Consider the following 13,401-nt stretch of genomic DNA (forward strand, 5'->3'; position numbering starts at 1 on the left):
GAGATCGGTTGGCACTCGTATTGAAATCCGCCATTACAAAACCTAATCTGCGGAACTCCTGAGGCCCTTTATGGGATCCTCTGGTTCTGAAGAACAGAATTTTCAATCTTTTGTTCTATTAAACTAGTCATTGATGAACCCTCTTAAATTGTTACCAGCGGTAATTTATTTACAATACTCAAAGCAATCTAAATAAGTCACTGAATTTTGTTCACTCTTAGGCGGGTTTGCAACCCTGCGGAATCCTCATTTATTTCGCACAGTTCGTTCGCCAATCCGTGTGAATGGATTAATCCGATAATCTTTGGACTGATTTTCATATTTGATATCTGAGAATTTTATGAATATGCGAAGAGCCATTTCAGTTTTCGTTTAAATCGGACGCGTTTAAGGGCAATATTATATGAAACATGCGTGCTTTATAACAGTATTTCTCTCAATGTTTCTATCATCAATTGTATCATATTTTTATGTGCGACACATCTTCTACGTTCGTCTCTCAGCTTTCGATATAATTCAACAGGAGTGATGATATCAGTACAATTTTTAAATTTTTTATTCAGCAGTCAACCATATGTATAATTCTGTGTTATTCTGCAGTAGAGTTTGTGTTATTATGCTCCGCATTTTCCACAGCAATAGAAATTGTAATTTGTTCGTGAATATTATGATTGTTTTCATTTATAACTTCAATTAGATTTTATAATTTGTAACAACTCACCTCTACGTATCGTCTCTCTTGTGTATAGCCCATTCCATGCTGCAGAAATGCTATTACTATTGTTATGGCCACCACACACCTCATCTTCACATTACAGTACCTCAGCTGTGATTGGCTACTGCACCCAACTCTAGCACAGCTGTTGCTCCTCTCTCTACTGTCACCTCTTGTCAACTGACAGTAGCCACTCAGGATGACTACAAAGCAACAAGCTTGTGCTTCCAGGTGACACAACTTACTAGTTGTACTATCATTGACAAAAAAGTCAAGGCAATTGAGTGATCTGTGTGGTGGTTTCGACTTCATGAACTTGTGCTTTATAATTCACTGCATAATCCAAAATTATTAACAATGATTTTTTCACATGTTGTATAATAAAATCTTGACAGCTTTGCAGAATTTTCTTCTTTCTCATCACTCACCAGTCAAAATCCGGAAACAAGATGTGTACCAGATTATAGAAACTAAATCTTTTAAGAATTACTTGTTTTTTAATTTAATTAACCATACTAACAAACAAAAAAAAAACTCCGTGACCTATAGACCGCAAGCGAACTATACCGACCGAGCGACCGCTGCTTGTAGGTGAAGTTGAATGAATGAATGAATGAATGAATGTACAAGTATAAGGGGTGGGCCTTCTTGGCCCTTGCACCGCGACCACAGTGACCTATTGTGCCTCCCTTTCTGATTATCCACTCAACAATCTGGCGCTTCGAATGAAGAATAGGATTCTGTACGTGGGGACGTCGAAATATTCTCTTGGTTCCATGAAATATTGACCTAAGTGATGCAATCTTAAGTAAGCTAAGGCCTCACATTCGCACAGCATATGTGTGGCTGTTTCATTTCCTTCTTGATACCTTTCACAAGTTGGACTATTACTTAGTCCCAGTTTTAAGAGGTGTCCTTTGAGGTGACAGTGTCCTGTAAGTAGTCCTACCACCCATTGTATCTGGTTCCTGTTTAACTTCAACAGTTCCTTCGCTCTTTTAATGTAGGGTCCTGATATGAGTCCCTTTGCTTGCCTGAGTCCAGTCAAGGATTCCCAGTATTTCTTGTGATTCATATTTGTCCAGTCCCTGATTGCCTTTCTGGCAACTCCTATAGAGATGCCACAGGCTGGTTCAGGTCCTATGAACAGATGTTAAGCTCCAATATTGGCCAATTGGTCTGCTATTTCGTTTCCAGCAATACCCTCATGCCCAGGTACCCATATCAGTTGTACCCTGTTGTGTTTGGCCAGTTCCATGAGAGTTTGGTGGCAATCCCAGACCAATTTTGAGTTGATCTGGTGTTTGTCAAGTGCTTTTAGTGCAGCTTGGCTCTCAGATAGAATGTAGCTGTTCCTATTTCTGTAGTTCCTATCTAGATTCGCCATAATACATGCCTTAATGGCATATACTTCTACCTGCAATACTGTCATGTACTGCCCAAGGCTGAAACTCAGTTTCCGCCTTGTGCTATAGCAGTACACACCAGCTCCAGTTCACTTATTTATCTTGGGACCCTCTGTATACCAGATTAGTCCCCTTTCCTATTGGGCCGAAAACTGTCTTGCCATTCACTCCTGTCAGGAAATCTGACTGTGAATGGTTTTTCATATACATGTCTCAGTATCATTTTGTCAGACCTCATTTGTAATATGAGTTCTTTTTTCATGTCCTGAGTCATGTATGCATGTCCGAAACTATCGGATTTAGTTTCCATTGATCACTGCACTGTAGACGGTAGATTCCTACCCTGGCCTCTGCCTCCAACTGTATATGCAATGGGGGAGTCCAAGGAGTGTCTCCAGTGCAGCTGTTGGAGATGTACGAATTGCTCCTGTGATACCCAAGCAAGCCAACCTTTGCAATTTGCTAAGTTCTCTCTTGCTTGTCTTGAGTTTAAATCTGGGCCACCATACTGTGGCGCCATATGTAATTATGGGTCTTACAGCCGCAGTATATATCCTATGCACAACGTGCGGCTGCAGTCCTGAAGTTTTACCAAACATGCTTCTGCATTTCTGTACTTCTTTTGGCTTGTTTTGGACTTCATCCATCGTCTGGTATGTGAAAGACAAGAAGTCCAATGATTGAGACTAGCTCTTTCTAACGGGCACAACTGAGTAGATTTATCTTTCCCTGCCCACCTGAAGACGGAGACATATCCAGTCTCCGAGACATCGTGGTGTTTTGTCTTTTACATACCAGACGATTGATGAAGTACGAAACAAGCCAAAAGAAGTACAGTATAAACCATCATCAGAATCCTTTCAAGTCTATGCTTCTGCGTGTCCGAAAAGCCTTATAGGCTTTATTGATGACTTTGTCCAGCTGCTTTTTCCATGTCAATCCCTTGTCTAATACTATACCAAGGTACTTGACATCGCTGGAGAGCTAGATTGTCTTATTGAAAAGGGTCGGTTCCTTAAGGTGGTGGTTCATCTGAGTTATATGGAATGTAGGCTGAAGTGACGATGAGCTCCACAGCCTCCGCCCAGTGTGTATGTCATCCTCACCGTTGTTGTGTCTCTGGAACAGAACTCCAGCAAGGGTAAAGCATTAATATGATTACGATGGGGTACCCAAAAGAAACCGAACTAATTTTTTTGTGGGCAGAGCTTTTGTAGTACCGCGTTTTGCCGCTATGAGCGCATAGAGCGAACATTCCTGAGTCGCTAAGCCGACTACCGTTGCTTCAGAAGGTAAGGACTAGTTTCGGCAGAGTTTATAGTGACAACTGTTTTGTGTGATCGTCGTTTTTGCAATGGACCGAACACATGAAAATGTTGAAAAAATTCGTGAAATCATTAAGGAAGATCGACGACGGACCATTGAAGAAATTGTGGAGCTGTCGGGAGTGAGTTGGAGCTCAGTTCAGAGAATTTTGACAGAAGATTTGGGAATGAAAAGGGTGGCTGCGAAATTCATGTCACGACTGCTGACTGCTGAACAAAAACAAGGTCGCGTGGAAGCATGCTGTGCTTTGAAAGAAGAGTTCCGAAATGATCAAAACTTTTTTTCAGCGTTTTGCTGATGTTGCTGAGGTGAAGGAAAAAAACGACGGAGGCGCTGTCAAGCATCTCAAAAGATGAATTTAGACAATGTTTTGAAAAATGGAATAAAGGACTAGACAAGTGTATTAGTGTAAGTGGAGAGTACTTTGAAGGGGATTGAAGGTTTGTGCTTAAAATTTGAATAAAAAGTTTAAAAAAATATAAGTTCGGTTTCTTTTGGGTACCCCCTCGTATTAACATATATGCATGATCTAACATTGTCTCGAGGCACCACAGAGTAGACTGTTCCCCATGAAGTCACTAAGCATGTTATTTGTTCCCTATATCCAAGGTTCCTGAATAAGTGCTACGTATGCTTTTCCTTCAGAAAGTTGAACACACAAAATTGCTGTAGCAGCCTTGCTGTGGTGTAAATTAATCTGAATGAATCATGTTTTATGTGTAAATGTCATGTGTGTGTGTATGTATGTTGTGTGTTCATTTTGTAATGCTGGGAAAGGTGTCCTAAATACCTTCTTCCACAGCATCTTTTCCTTTATCAGACCTGGTTTACTCCGAGGGAGGTCCCTGATCTGGTAAGGTCGGGTTGACGAGAGGAGGGATTGTCTCCTTCTTATCAGATATTCTCTTCCGGTTAACTGAGGGAGTAGGTACATCATCCCCCTCCCCCCCCAGAGACCGAGTTGGATGATGCTGTTTCTGACAAAGGTTCTGTCTGGCGCTAATCCTCAGGATCATTCAGCACCTTAACAGTCCCCTGTGAGAGTTCAGTGAATATTTTGTAACCGGTCCTCTGTATAATAGTATAAGAGTCCCGGACTATGAATAAGATAAGCCTCTGGCGTTTCGACTCAGATTGCTTATCTAGTACCCTCCAGTTCTCCGTATGAAGTCCTGGATTGAGGTCTGCAATCCATTTCAGTAGCTCTTCCTGATTCTGGGCAACTTTGGGTGTCGTGACAGTCTCCTTTCATTGTCAACTTAACTTTTGGGAACAACCAGAAATCTGATGGAGCCGAATCTGGGGAATACGGGGGATGATCAAGGACTGGGATCACTTTTCTGGCCAAAAAATCGCCCACGATCTTCGATTTGTGGGGTGGGGCATTGTTGTGGAGGAGCGACCAGGAACCTTGCTCTCGATATTCAGGTCGAATTCGAAGAATGACTACGAGATAATAATTAGAAATCACTGTTTGACCATCTGGCAGAATTTCCTTGTGAATGATTCCTTTGGAATCGAAGAAAACGGTTAGCAGTGTCTTTACTCGACTCTTTTGCATGCGCGCTTCCTTTGGTTTCGGCTTCTTTGGAATCAACCACGCTGCACTCTGCCGGTTTGTGAGAGGCTCATATTGAAAACACCATGTCTCATCACCAGTAACAATCTGTTTTTTAAATTTTGTATCACTTTGGGCCGACCGTAGCATGTGCTTGCAGTGTTCCACTATGGCATGTTTTTCATCGCCTGGCAGCGCGTGCGGTAGAAACCGCGCACAGACCTTCCGTTTGTCCAAATCCTCGGTCAAAATTTGATTCACAGTACTTTTGATATTCCCAAAAGCTCCTCAATGAGTCTTCCAGAAACACATCTGACGCAAGGATTTCGGTCACTTTTGTCACATTTTCTTCAGTGTGACTTGTTCTCAGTTTTGATGCATGTGGAGCGTCTTCAGTGTCCGCCCTGCCGTCACGAAATACAGCATACCATCGAAAAATGTTGGAGCGACTCAAACAATCACTACTGTACACACTTTTCATACGCTTCTCCAGCTGTTTTGCCTAACTTCAAACAGAATTTGATGTTGGCTCTCTGTTCAACCGCCATTTTCCGACGAGTGTCAGAACAGTACTCTTACTTTCAAGGTCAGAACACATGATGCAGCGATGCTTACGCTTTAAATTATAGACAACCACAGCTGAAACTTCAAGAATCTTAACGCCACAACTCGCCAACAGATTGCATTTCAGGGCAAAATTTAAAAAAAAAATTAGTCCTAACGGATCCTGGACACATCGTGTATACAGGATTTGTAAAATTCCCATTGTTTTGTTTTCATTTAATATATTGTCACGATTTATGTGCGACTATAAACGGGGTTCAGATTGGTGAATAAATTTATTGGCCATTTATACATACAACTCGGAACTACAAGCAATTACAGCACCACCACTAATATCCATAATTGATAAATCACCACAGCACCCACTAAGCATTTTCTCACCTGCTGTGTCTTCATCATCCATTCCCTAGCAACGACTTCTAACAGTGGAGATTTTTCAGCTTCACTCGCTCAGATTCTGTCTTCACAACCTCCCGTGCAGAACTGCCTAACAATCGACTTTGTCCCTTACTTATAACATCTCAGAGTGGACCACGCACAAACACCCTGTTTCCAACAGTTACTCAATTGTTGGGCGCGCATTCATTGCCATGGTAACGTGTTTACCGAGCCGTTGCCCACAATCGGCCGTTGTTTACAGAGTCGCCGCTAAGCAGCGGGTCTGTACACGACAATATTAAGAATGTTGTTACCTTTAGTAATGTATGTTCAGTTTTAAGAAAGTATAACTTACTTTGTTCAAAAGCAACATAACTGTGAAACTGTTCTGTTTCAGACATTAAAAAATAGAATACGTGACATTTAAAGTTATTTGCATAATAACAATAATAACGAGAACTTTAAATATCATGTACAGGGCATTCATTCTATCTCTTTTAATTCAGAATTAATTTGCATAATAACATTTAATTCTGAACAGTGTATGCTTCACTTTATTACTCGCTGTTTCATAAATTCAATTTTCAGACACATCAAAAAGTTGCAGTATCATAATCCAATATATGGTTTAGGACAAAATTGTACGGGTATATGTTTTCAGAATGCATCGTACCAGAAACAAGGGAAGCATGAAGCGAATCAAAATGACATGGGCTACAAGCATTCAGGATAATAGAGGGGTATAAATAAAAGGGGGGAGTGATAATTGAACTGATTTCATAATGAGAAGGCACCAAGTTAATCTAACTGAATGCAATTACAGGAGCCTACTCATTTAGGATGATTCAACTACCAATCTCAATAGCATATAAGGAAAGAACACAGGAACTGTTTCACTTTGAACTGTTCTTTATAAAAACACGATTCCTTCTGTTGCTTTGGGTGGATCCTCATAAACTCCATGCAGTCTATTCTGGTACAGGCAGGAAGTCATAAGGTGGTGTCAAGAAAAGCGAGGTAGAACTAAATTGTAACGTTTCTTCTTCTGAGTCTAAAATCAGTCACCATGGCTACTGCCCCATTAACTAACTGCTGCCCAGAAATGAGTCACCAGTTTTGACGTTATACCAGTGGCATGAAAACTGAGCATTATCCCCTTACAGGAAAAAAGTTTCCCAGGATTTCGTTTGAAAAGTATGCTAAAAATTATTCACGTCATTTCTTACTTCTTGTGTTGTTATATTCATACAGTTTAAATTATCATTATTATGCACTTTTGTTGTTGCCATCATCATTGTCATTATCATTATTTATTAGTAGTTAGTGGTAATGGTGGAAGAGGCAGCAGCAGTAGGATGAGTAGTAGTAGTAGTAGCAGCAGCAGCATTATTTCTGTCGTGCTTCCTTTATTATTATCACCATTATTGACTATTGTTATCACAGAAGCAGTTCTAAGTGAGTATAGTTTTTGCAGTGACCTATTAGGTAACCAAATTGGCATTTGGTATTTAAATTTTACAGTAAGGAATTTAAAAAAAATGTGAGCTTAAGAAATTCTAGTTATGGTATTTTAATGGGACAACTAGAACTACGAGACTAGAGTTTCGTACCATAAATAAGGTACATATTATGTGTTTTGTACCCTGTTTTACCAGTTGTTTGTGAGAAAGTTATGACATTTGATTTGAATGAAAAACATCATAAGAATAAGTCATATGGAACAAAGATGACGATGCAACGATGCCATCGTCTGGAAGCTCGTCCAAGAGGCACTAACAACAGCGTGAGAGTACACTGAGGACATAAGACACCTGCAAGCAAGTGGAACTTTGATGCTCCAGCACTTTCTGTGATCAAGATAAAAGGAATGTAACAAAAAAGATGTATACCAATGAAAAAGAATATAATTTTTTTTCATTTCATGCATCCTGTTGTGTTATAATATACAATTTTTTATTAAAACCGTCACAACACAACTATATTAAGCTCTGCTATATGTTTTGGCTACCAAAAGCCATCATCAGGCAAATACATGGCCAACATATATACACCACTGAACTGCAGTACTCCAGTCGTTTACGTTCCCTACAGAACGGACAATACTTTATAAGATGAGGCACGGACTAAATAATTAACATTAATATTACTACATCTACATCACGATCCTCCAAAACAGTTTATTATATATACACAAAATATAGAATACTCCAATTTGTCCTTGGGAACACAACAAAATCACAAAAACCTATGACTGACTCAGTGATGTAAAGCATCACTTGAAGAATTTTAATTTTGTTTTATACTCTAACTTTCGTTTTGTATAGTCTAATTTATTGTACTTTTATGCCAAGTAGTTTAATATAATTAATATTATTGTATCCAATTTTACTAGTACTGCAGTTCACTGATGTATATGTGTTGGCCATGTATTTGCCTGATGATGGCTTTTGGTAGCCGAAACATGTAGCAGAGCCAACCTTGACACTGACCTTAATATAGTTGTGTTGTGACAGTTTTAATAAAGAAATAGCCTTTATTAGGTTAATAGTGCTAAACCAGTCCTATCACTGTGTGTCAATCAATACACTTTAGACTTTCAATTTATTTAAGGAGTCTGATGCTGTAGTCTGAAAGAATGTTATTGATGTTTTGGAGGAATCTGTTGCCTCCATCTTCAGGGTAACCACTATGACTTCATAGTGTGTCACAGCTTTAAAGGCAGATATTTTTATATTCGTTGCTGTGACAACCTCAAATCTGACATTCCAATTCAGTGTCTGTATGTCACAACATTCATTCACTGTCAGCTTTCACTTTCCAAATGAAAACTTTCAGCATATTACAAAATTATAAGTTCCCTGAGAAAACTGTTTATTATATACATTTTAGTATAATCCACCATTTTATATGGCCTGCTGAAGCAACTTCTCTTGAAGAAATTATTAACTGACAACACAACTATATATTTAAGTTTTGTGAAGCATTAATATACACAGGAAGTTGCATTTAGTGCAGTTTGTGGGTAGGGCTTCCGAATCTGGTTGCAGAACATGTCATTAGGGTGGGTAATACACTCTTTGTTCCTTCTGGTCGGCCATCTCACTAATCACCAAAGGGTTGAAACAGGAACGCACACAACAGAGCACCACAGACAAACCACTTAACTCAGACTGACGCCAGCTCACTAACAATCGCGGGAGACCCCCAGCTAACACCACCTAGCAGCACAACTCGTAACTACAAAGCATGCGCGCGCAACAGGTCGTTTCCTGTTATTTTTGGGTCCCCCCTCGTACACAGGGTAAAATTGGTTTGCTTTAGTTTAGCCAATACCTTCTCAGCTTCATACATTATACAGAGAATACTTTCTCCAGCTACAGGCATTTGTTACTGTGTTAATCCACCTCTGATTTCACCAGTATCCAGGAATCTGTAGTTATGCTTGCTTGGGTTTTGGCCACAAGCATATGATTGTCATGCTGTCAAGCCTAGTGCTACAAGCTGTGCATGATTGCAAGGTATTTGGTTTGAAACTGAATAATACAAGGGAAGTTCTGTGATTTGATAGATATTTTAAGAGAATTTCACTAAATAATTCCTCAAAATATACATCTTACTTTATGTTATGAAACTCTGCTGGGGTTTCTTAAAGAGATATTGTGCAAATACACAATTAATCATGCCAGTCAATTTCCTGACATTTGTCTTCACACCACACCATATTATGAAATGTGTTTTTAAAGTGATGCACACTACATAAAAACTGTTTGCCTATATTTGAGAAGTTCTTCATTTAACACATTAAGTATAATATGAGGCATTTCTCCATGGCAAGTCAGTCCCTTCTCACCACAGCATGGCATATTCTCAGACTGTGAATGGAAAAAATGACCTCCAGATATGGAGGGTATCTGCGAATATACTAAGCAGGTGCAGACAGTTTTCAAATCAAAATAATTTTTACATAATAGGAGCAGAAAAAGTTACATCTGAGGCAGCACCATCATAATATGTGATCCTATCAGATGGACAAAATTACACAGAGCATCGGGTATTGAGAATATACAACTGAAACTGTAATATTTTCTGTTAGAATTGCATGAACTTACAAGGAAGAATATTTCCTCAGAACACCATGCTTCTATCTGTACGAGTATACAACAGATTCTTTACAGTAAGTAAGTAAAGGTATCCCTGTAACAGTCTGTGGAGAACCATAGGGTTGTGAGATGTTGAGGTTCCCACATTTTCAAGACAATCGGCTCATAGATGGTGGCAAGGTTGTCAGCCCTATGCGCTGGCCGCCTTTACCCCCAAGAATATATACAAGTTATTTATTTGACCGTCACAACACAACAATAAAAGAACTTAAAGGACAATGCCCAGATATAGTTCTGCTACATGTTTCGGCAACTAGTGGCCATCATCAGGCAAACACACTTCAACAAACGTACACCACTGAACTGCAGTACGCAAAATTTGATACAATGTCATAAATCATTTAAGATAATTTGCAATAAGAATACAATAAGTAGGTTATTTAAAACTAATAAAAGTCATATATAAAAAAACAAAATTAAAATTTGATTGATGTTTTTTTTAACATCGAATCAGTCATTGGTTCCACTTTACATACGTATCAGTCGACAAATAGTAAATTTCAATGTTTCATTATAAAATTGTATAGGAGGCCCAATAATTAATGGAATAGTTGGAGCATCATCATACGGAGAATTGTACGTAATGTATGGGAGGTATTCCAAGAATATTCCTGGTACTCATTTCTGTTAGAGGCTGAGTCGACCCCAGGGCCATAGTGCAGCTGGAAGGATTAGGTCAACTGAAAATATCCAATGACCTCATCGGGACTTGAACCCACCACCTTCCAGCTTGTAGCATACTGCCTCAACCAACTACGCTACCACGCTCCCCAGTTCTTTACAGTACATAATTAAAAATTCCTAGTTCAGAAAACCTAAGCTGTATTAATAAAAGCCAAAGAGCATGGTCAAGGAACTATAATTATGAAACTGATTGTTGTATACTGTGACAGGAGTGGGTAGGAATAAACAATGACAGCAATTCATATTTCTATCGTCTTTAATATTTTTCCAAGATTTAAAATCAGATTTAAAAAATCATATATCAGTATTGTATGCATACATATTGATAATCTCACTTATAATATCATACCTCAGCCATTAATAGGACACAGTAAATGTTACTGTCGCAAATTCAACATACATCATCTCAATATAACTAGCCTACCATACAGTATATAAATATTTATTACTAAATACTCTTGCAGTGATTGTTTAATTTCCTATAGGAAAGTTCTATATTCATGTGAAGGCTCCCCAATTCATATTCCGTCATAAATATTCATTGAGATATGTGAGGTCTAAATGCAGTCACATATTCCCTAACATATGTCACAGATATTTAAACAGAAAATCAAATACATTTTCACAGACAATCAGTTTCACCCTCTTGTCATGCAAAAATTATGGAAGCATTTTATTGTACTTAAAGCCTGTTGAAAAATGGTAGTATATAATGTGACACAAAATACATGAATTATCACATTCTGTGGGAAAGTTCTCTTTTCTCTGTGCTGATATGAAACCAGTTTAATTGAAGCCATCCAAGAAAAATTAAGTGCAAGAAATTCACATTTCTGAGACAAAATGACTTTCCATGGAGACCTGACCTCTTAAACAAATTTCACTGTTTTCATTTAACACGTCAAAAATCAATGGCACATCCTCACACACAGTTTCACCCTCCCACCCACAAGAACGTCAACATTACCTGAGCTGGCCTTTGTTTTTAAGAATACTACTGAAATCTCTATCAAAATTACACTGAACACTGTATAAATTAATAGGGACACATATGAACTACTGTAAAATTGAGTAATATTTTTCCAGTGTAGCATTATTGTGTAGCAAAACCATTAACAGAAGATACAACACCTGGTTAAATCGACCTAAGCACTTCACTAATTTCACTTTTTCACTCTCTTGTTATATGGACCAGGAAGGCATTGAATGAATGTGACAAAACTGAAATTCATTAGAATAATATTGTTATTTTGATTAATAACAGTGTCTCATTTGCAGATAAATACTGCAATGTGGATAAGCTTATGAGAAACAGAAATACCCCAGAAATACTTGCCCCCAACTCCACTTCATCTACAATAAAATTCCAATGGAGTCAGCATAGAAGGAACTGGGATCTAAGGCATATGGGTACATGGCAGAGAAAACTGCATTAGGGCAGATCTTGCTTCAGATTCCTCCACACCCCACCCTAACCCCACTCTTCCCTCCTCTGATCATTCATTATCAACATGATCCCTAGAGAGCAGGTTGGTCTAGACACAACACTCTAGACTTGTGTTTGGAGGGTGCTCAGTACGAATATCAGCCTGGTCACTGATTAACCTAACTAAGGCTTTCCATAATTTTCAGCCCATTTGGGCAAATCCCAGAACAGTACCTTCTTTAGGCCATTACAGTGTCTTTCCAAATCCTTTCCAATTCATCAGTCATCCTACCATCCAACATTAAATGGTCTCAATATTGAAAGTATCATTAAATCTCCACCCCAAACCATGATTGTTAATATCAGACCATCTCAGTAAATGACAATGTACCATATTAGTTAGTTAGTTAGTTAGTTATTGGAGAGGGTGCGTTTCCCCATGCACTGAGACCTGTATTGGTCCATTGTGCTTCCCTCTATGATTTCTACCAGTCTCTATATCCTACCGGTACTGGTGCTTACCATCGGTCCCGCCCAGCCAGCGAGACCAGCTGTACTAGCTGAGAGGTATCTATAATGCTTCCCCCATCTGCCAGATGTATTAGAGACTGCTGTTGGGCGGGAAACGTCCGTTAATTTGGCTCAGTGACCTCCTTTGGAGATATGAGGTTCTTTTATGTGCCGTAAAGCTACGACACGGGACCCACGGCTTAAAGTCCCTCCCGGAGGACTTTTTCCCTGAATTTTTCAGCCCTTAAAATTTCGACGACCTCCTCCGGGTATTTGAACCCGCATTTTACGAGTCATGAGGTGGGAACGTTACCTCTAGACTACGGAGGCCGCTATGCACCATATTAGTGCATGCTGTTGCTGTTGTAGAACTCTGGGATTGTTGATTTCAGTTAAAGGACCAGGTTATCATTTACATGGCAAAAAAACAGTCTCAGGGATCCCAAATTCTCCATGGAATTTTTCATTGGGTATCAGAGTATTCTCATTGGCATTGACATTGATGAGGGCAGATTCTAAAAAAAAATGACTTTAATATCCAGCATCCAGCTTACAGTGTTCCATGTCAGAAATCCTTTCCAGAGTAACAAAATTGAACCTGTAATTCTAGGCATATGCAAGACATTTTTAATGACCCATGAACATGACATTAAAGGGTACGGTAAAAAGTAAAG

General features: G+C 39.0%; 1 protein-coding gene and 1 long non-coding RNA gene across 3 annotated transcripts in view; one reads left to right on the forward strand and one right to left on the reverse strand.

The window, feature by feature from the left end:
• Nucleotides 1-1,035, reverse strand: part of LOC111873661 (angiotensin-converting enzyme) — a 53,441-nt gene extending 52,406 nt beyond the window's left edge. For both annotated transcript variants that reach the window (XM_023868573.2, XM_023868572.2), the window contains exon 1: nucleotides 722-1,035. In XM_023868573.2, the coding sequence (XP_023724341.2) occupies nucleotides 722-1,027 (306 nt within the window). In that variant the 5' untranslated portion in view covers nucleotides 1,028-1,035. The remainder of the gene's footprint in view (nucleotides 1-721) is intronic.
• The window catches only part of LOC117283022, a 30,983-nt gene that overhangs the window by 1,961 nt on the left and 15,621 nt on the right, over nucleotides 1-13,401 (forward strand). The gene's annotated exons all lie outside the window — the stretch shown is intronic.

The sequence above is a fragment of the Cryptotermes secundus genome, unplaced genomic scaffold, assembly GCF_002891405.2.
Source record: "Cryptotermes secundus unplaced genomic scaffold, Csec_1.0 scaffold776, whole genome shotgun sequence".
Taxonomy (NCBI): Eukaryota; Metazoa; Arthropoda; class Insecta; order Blattodea; family Kalotermitidae; genus Cryptotermes; species Cryptotermes secundus.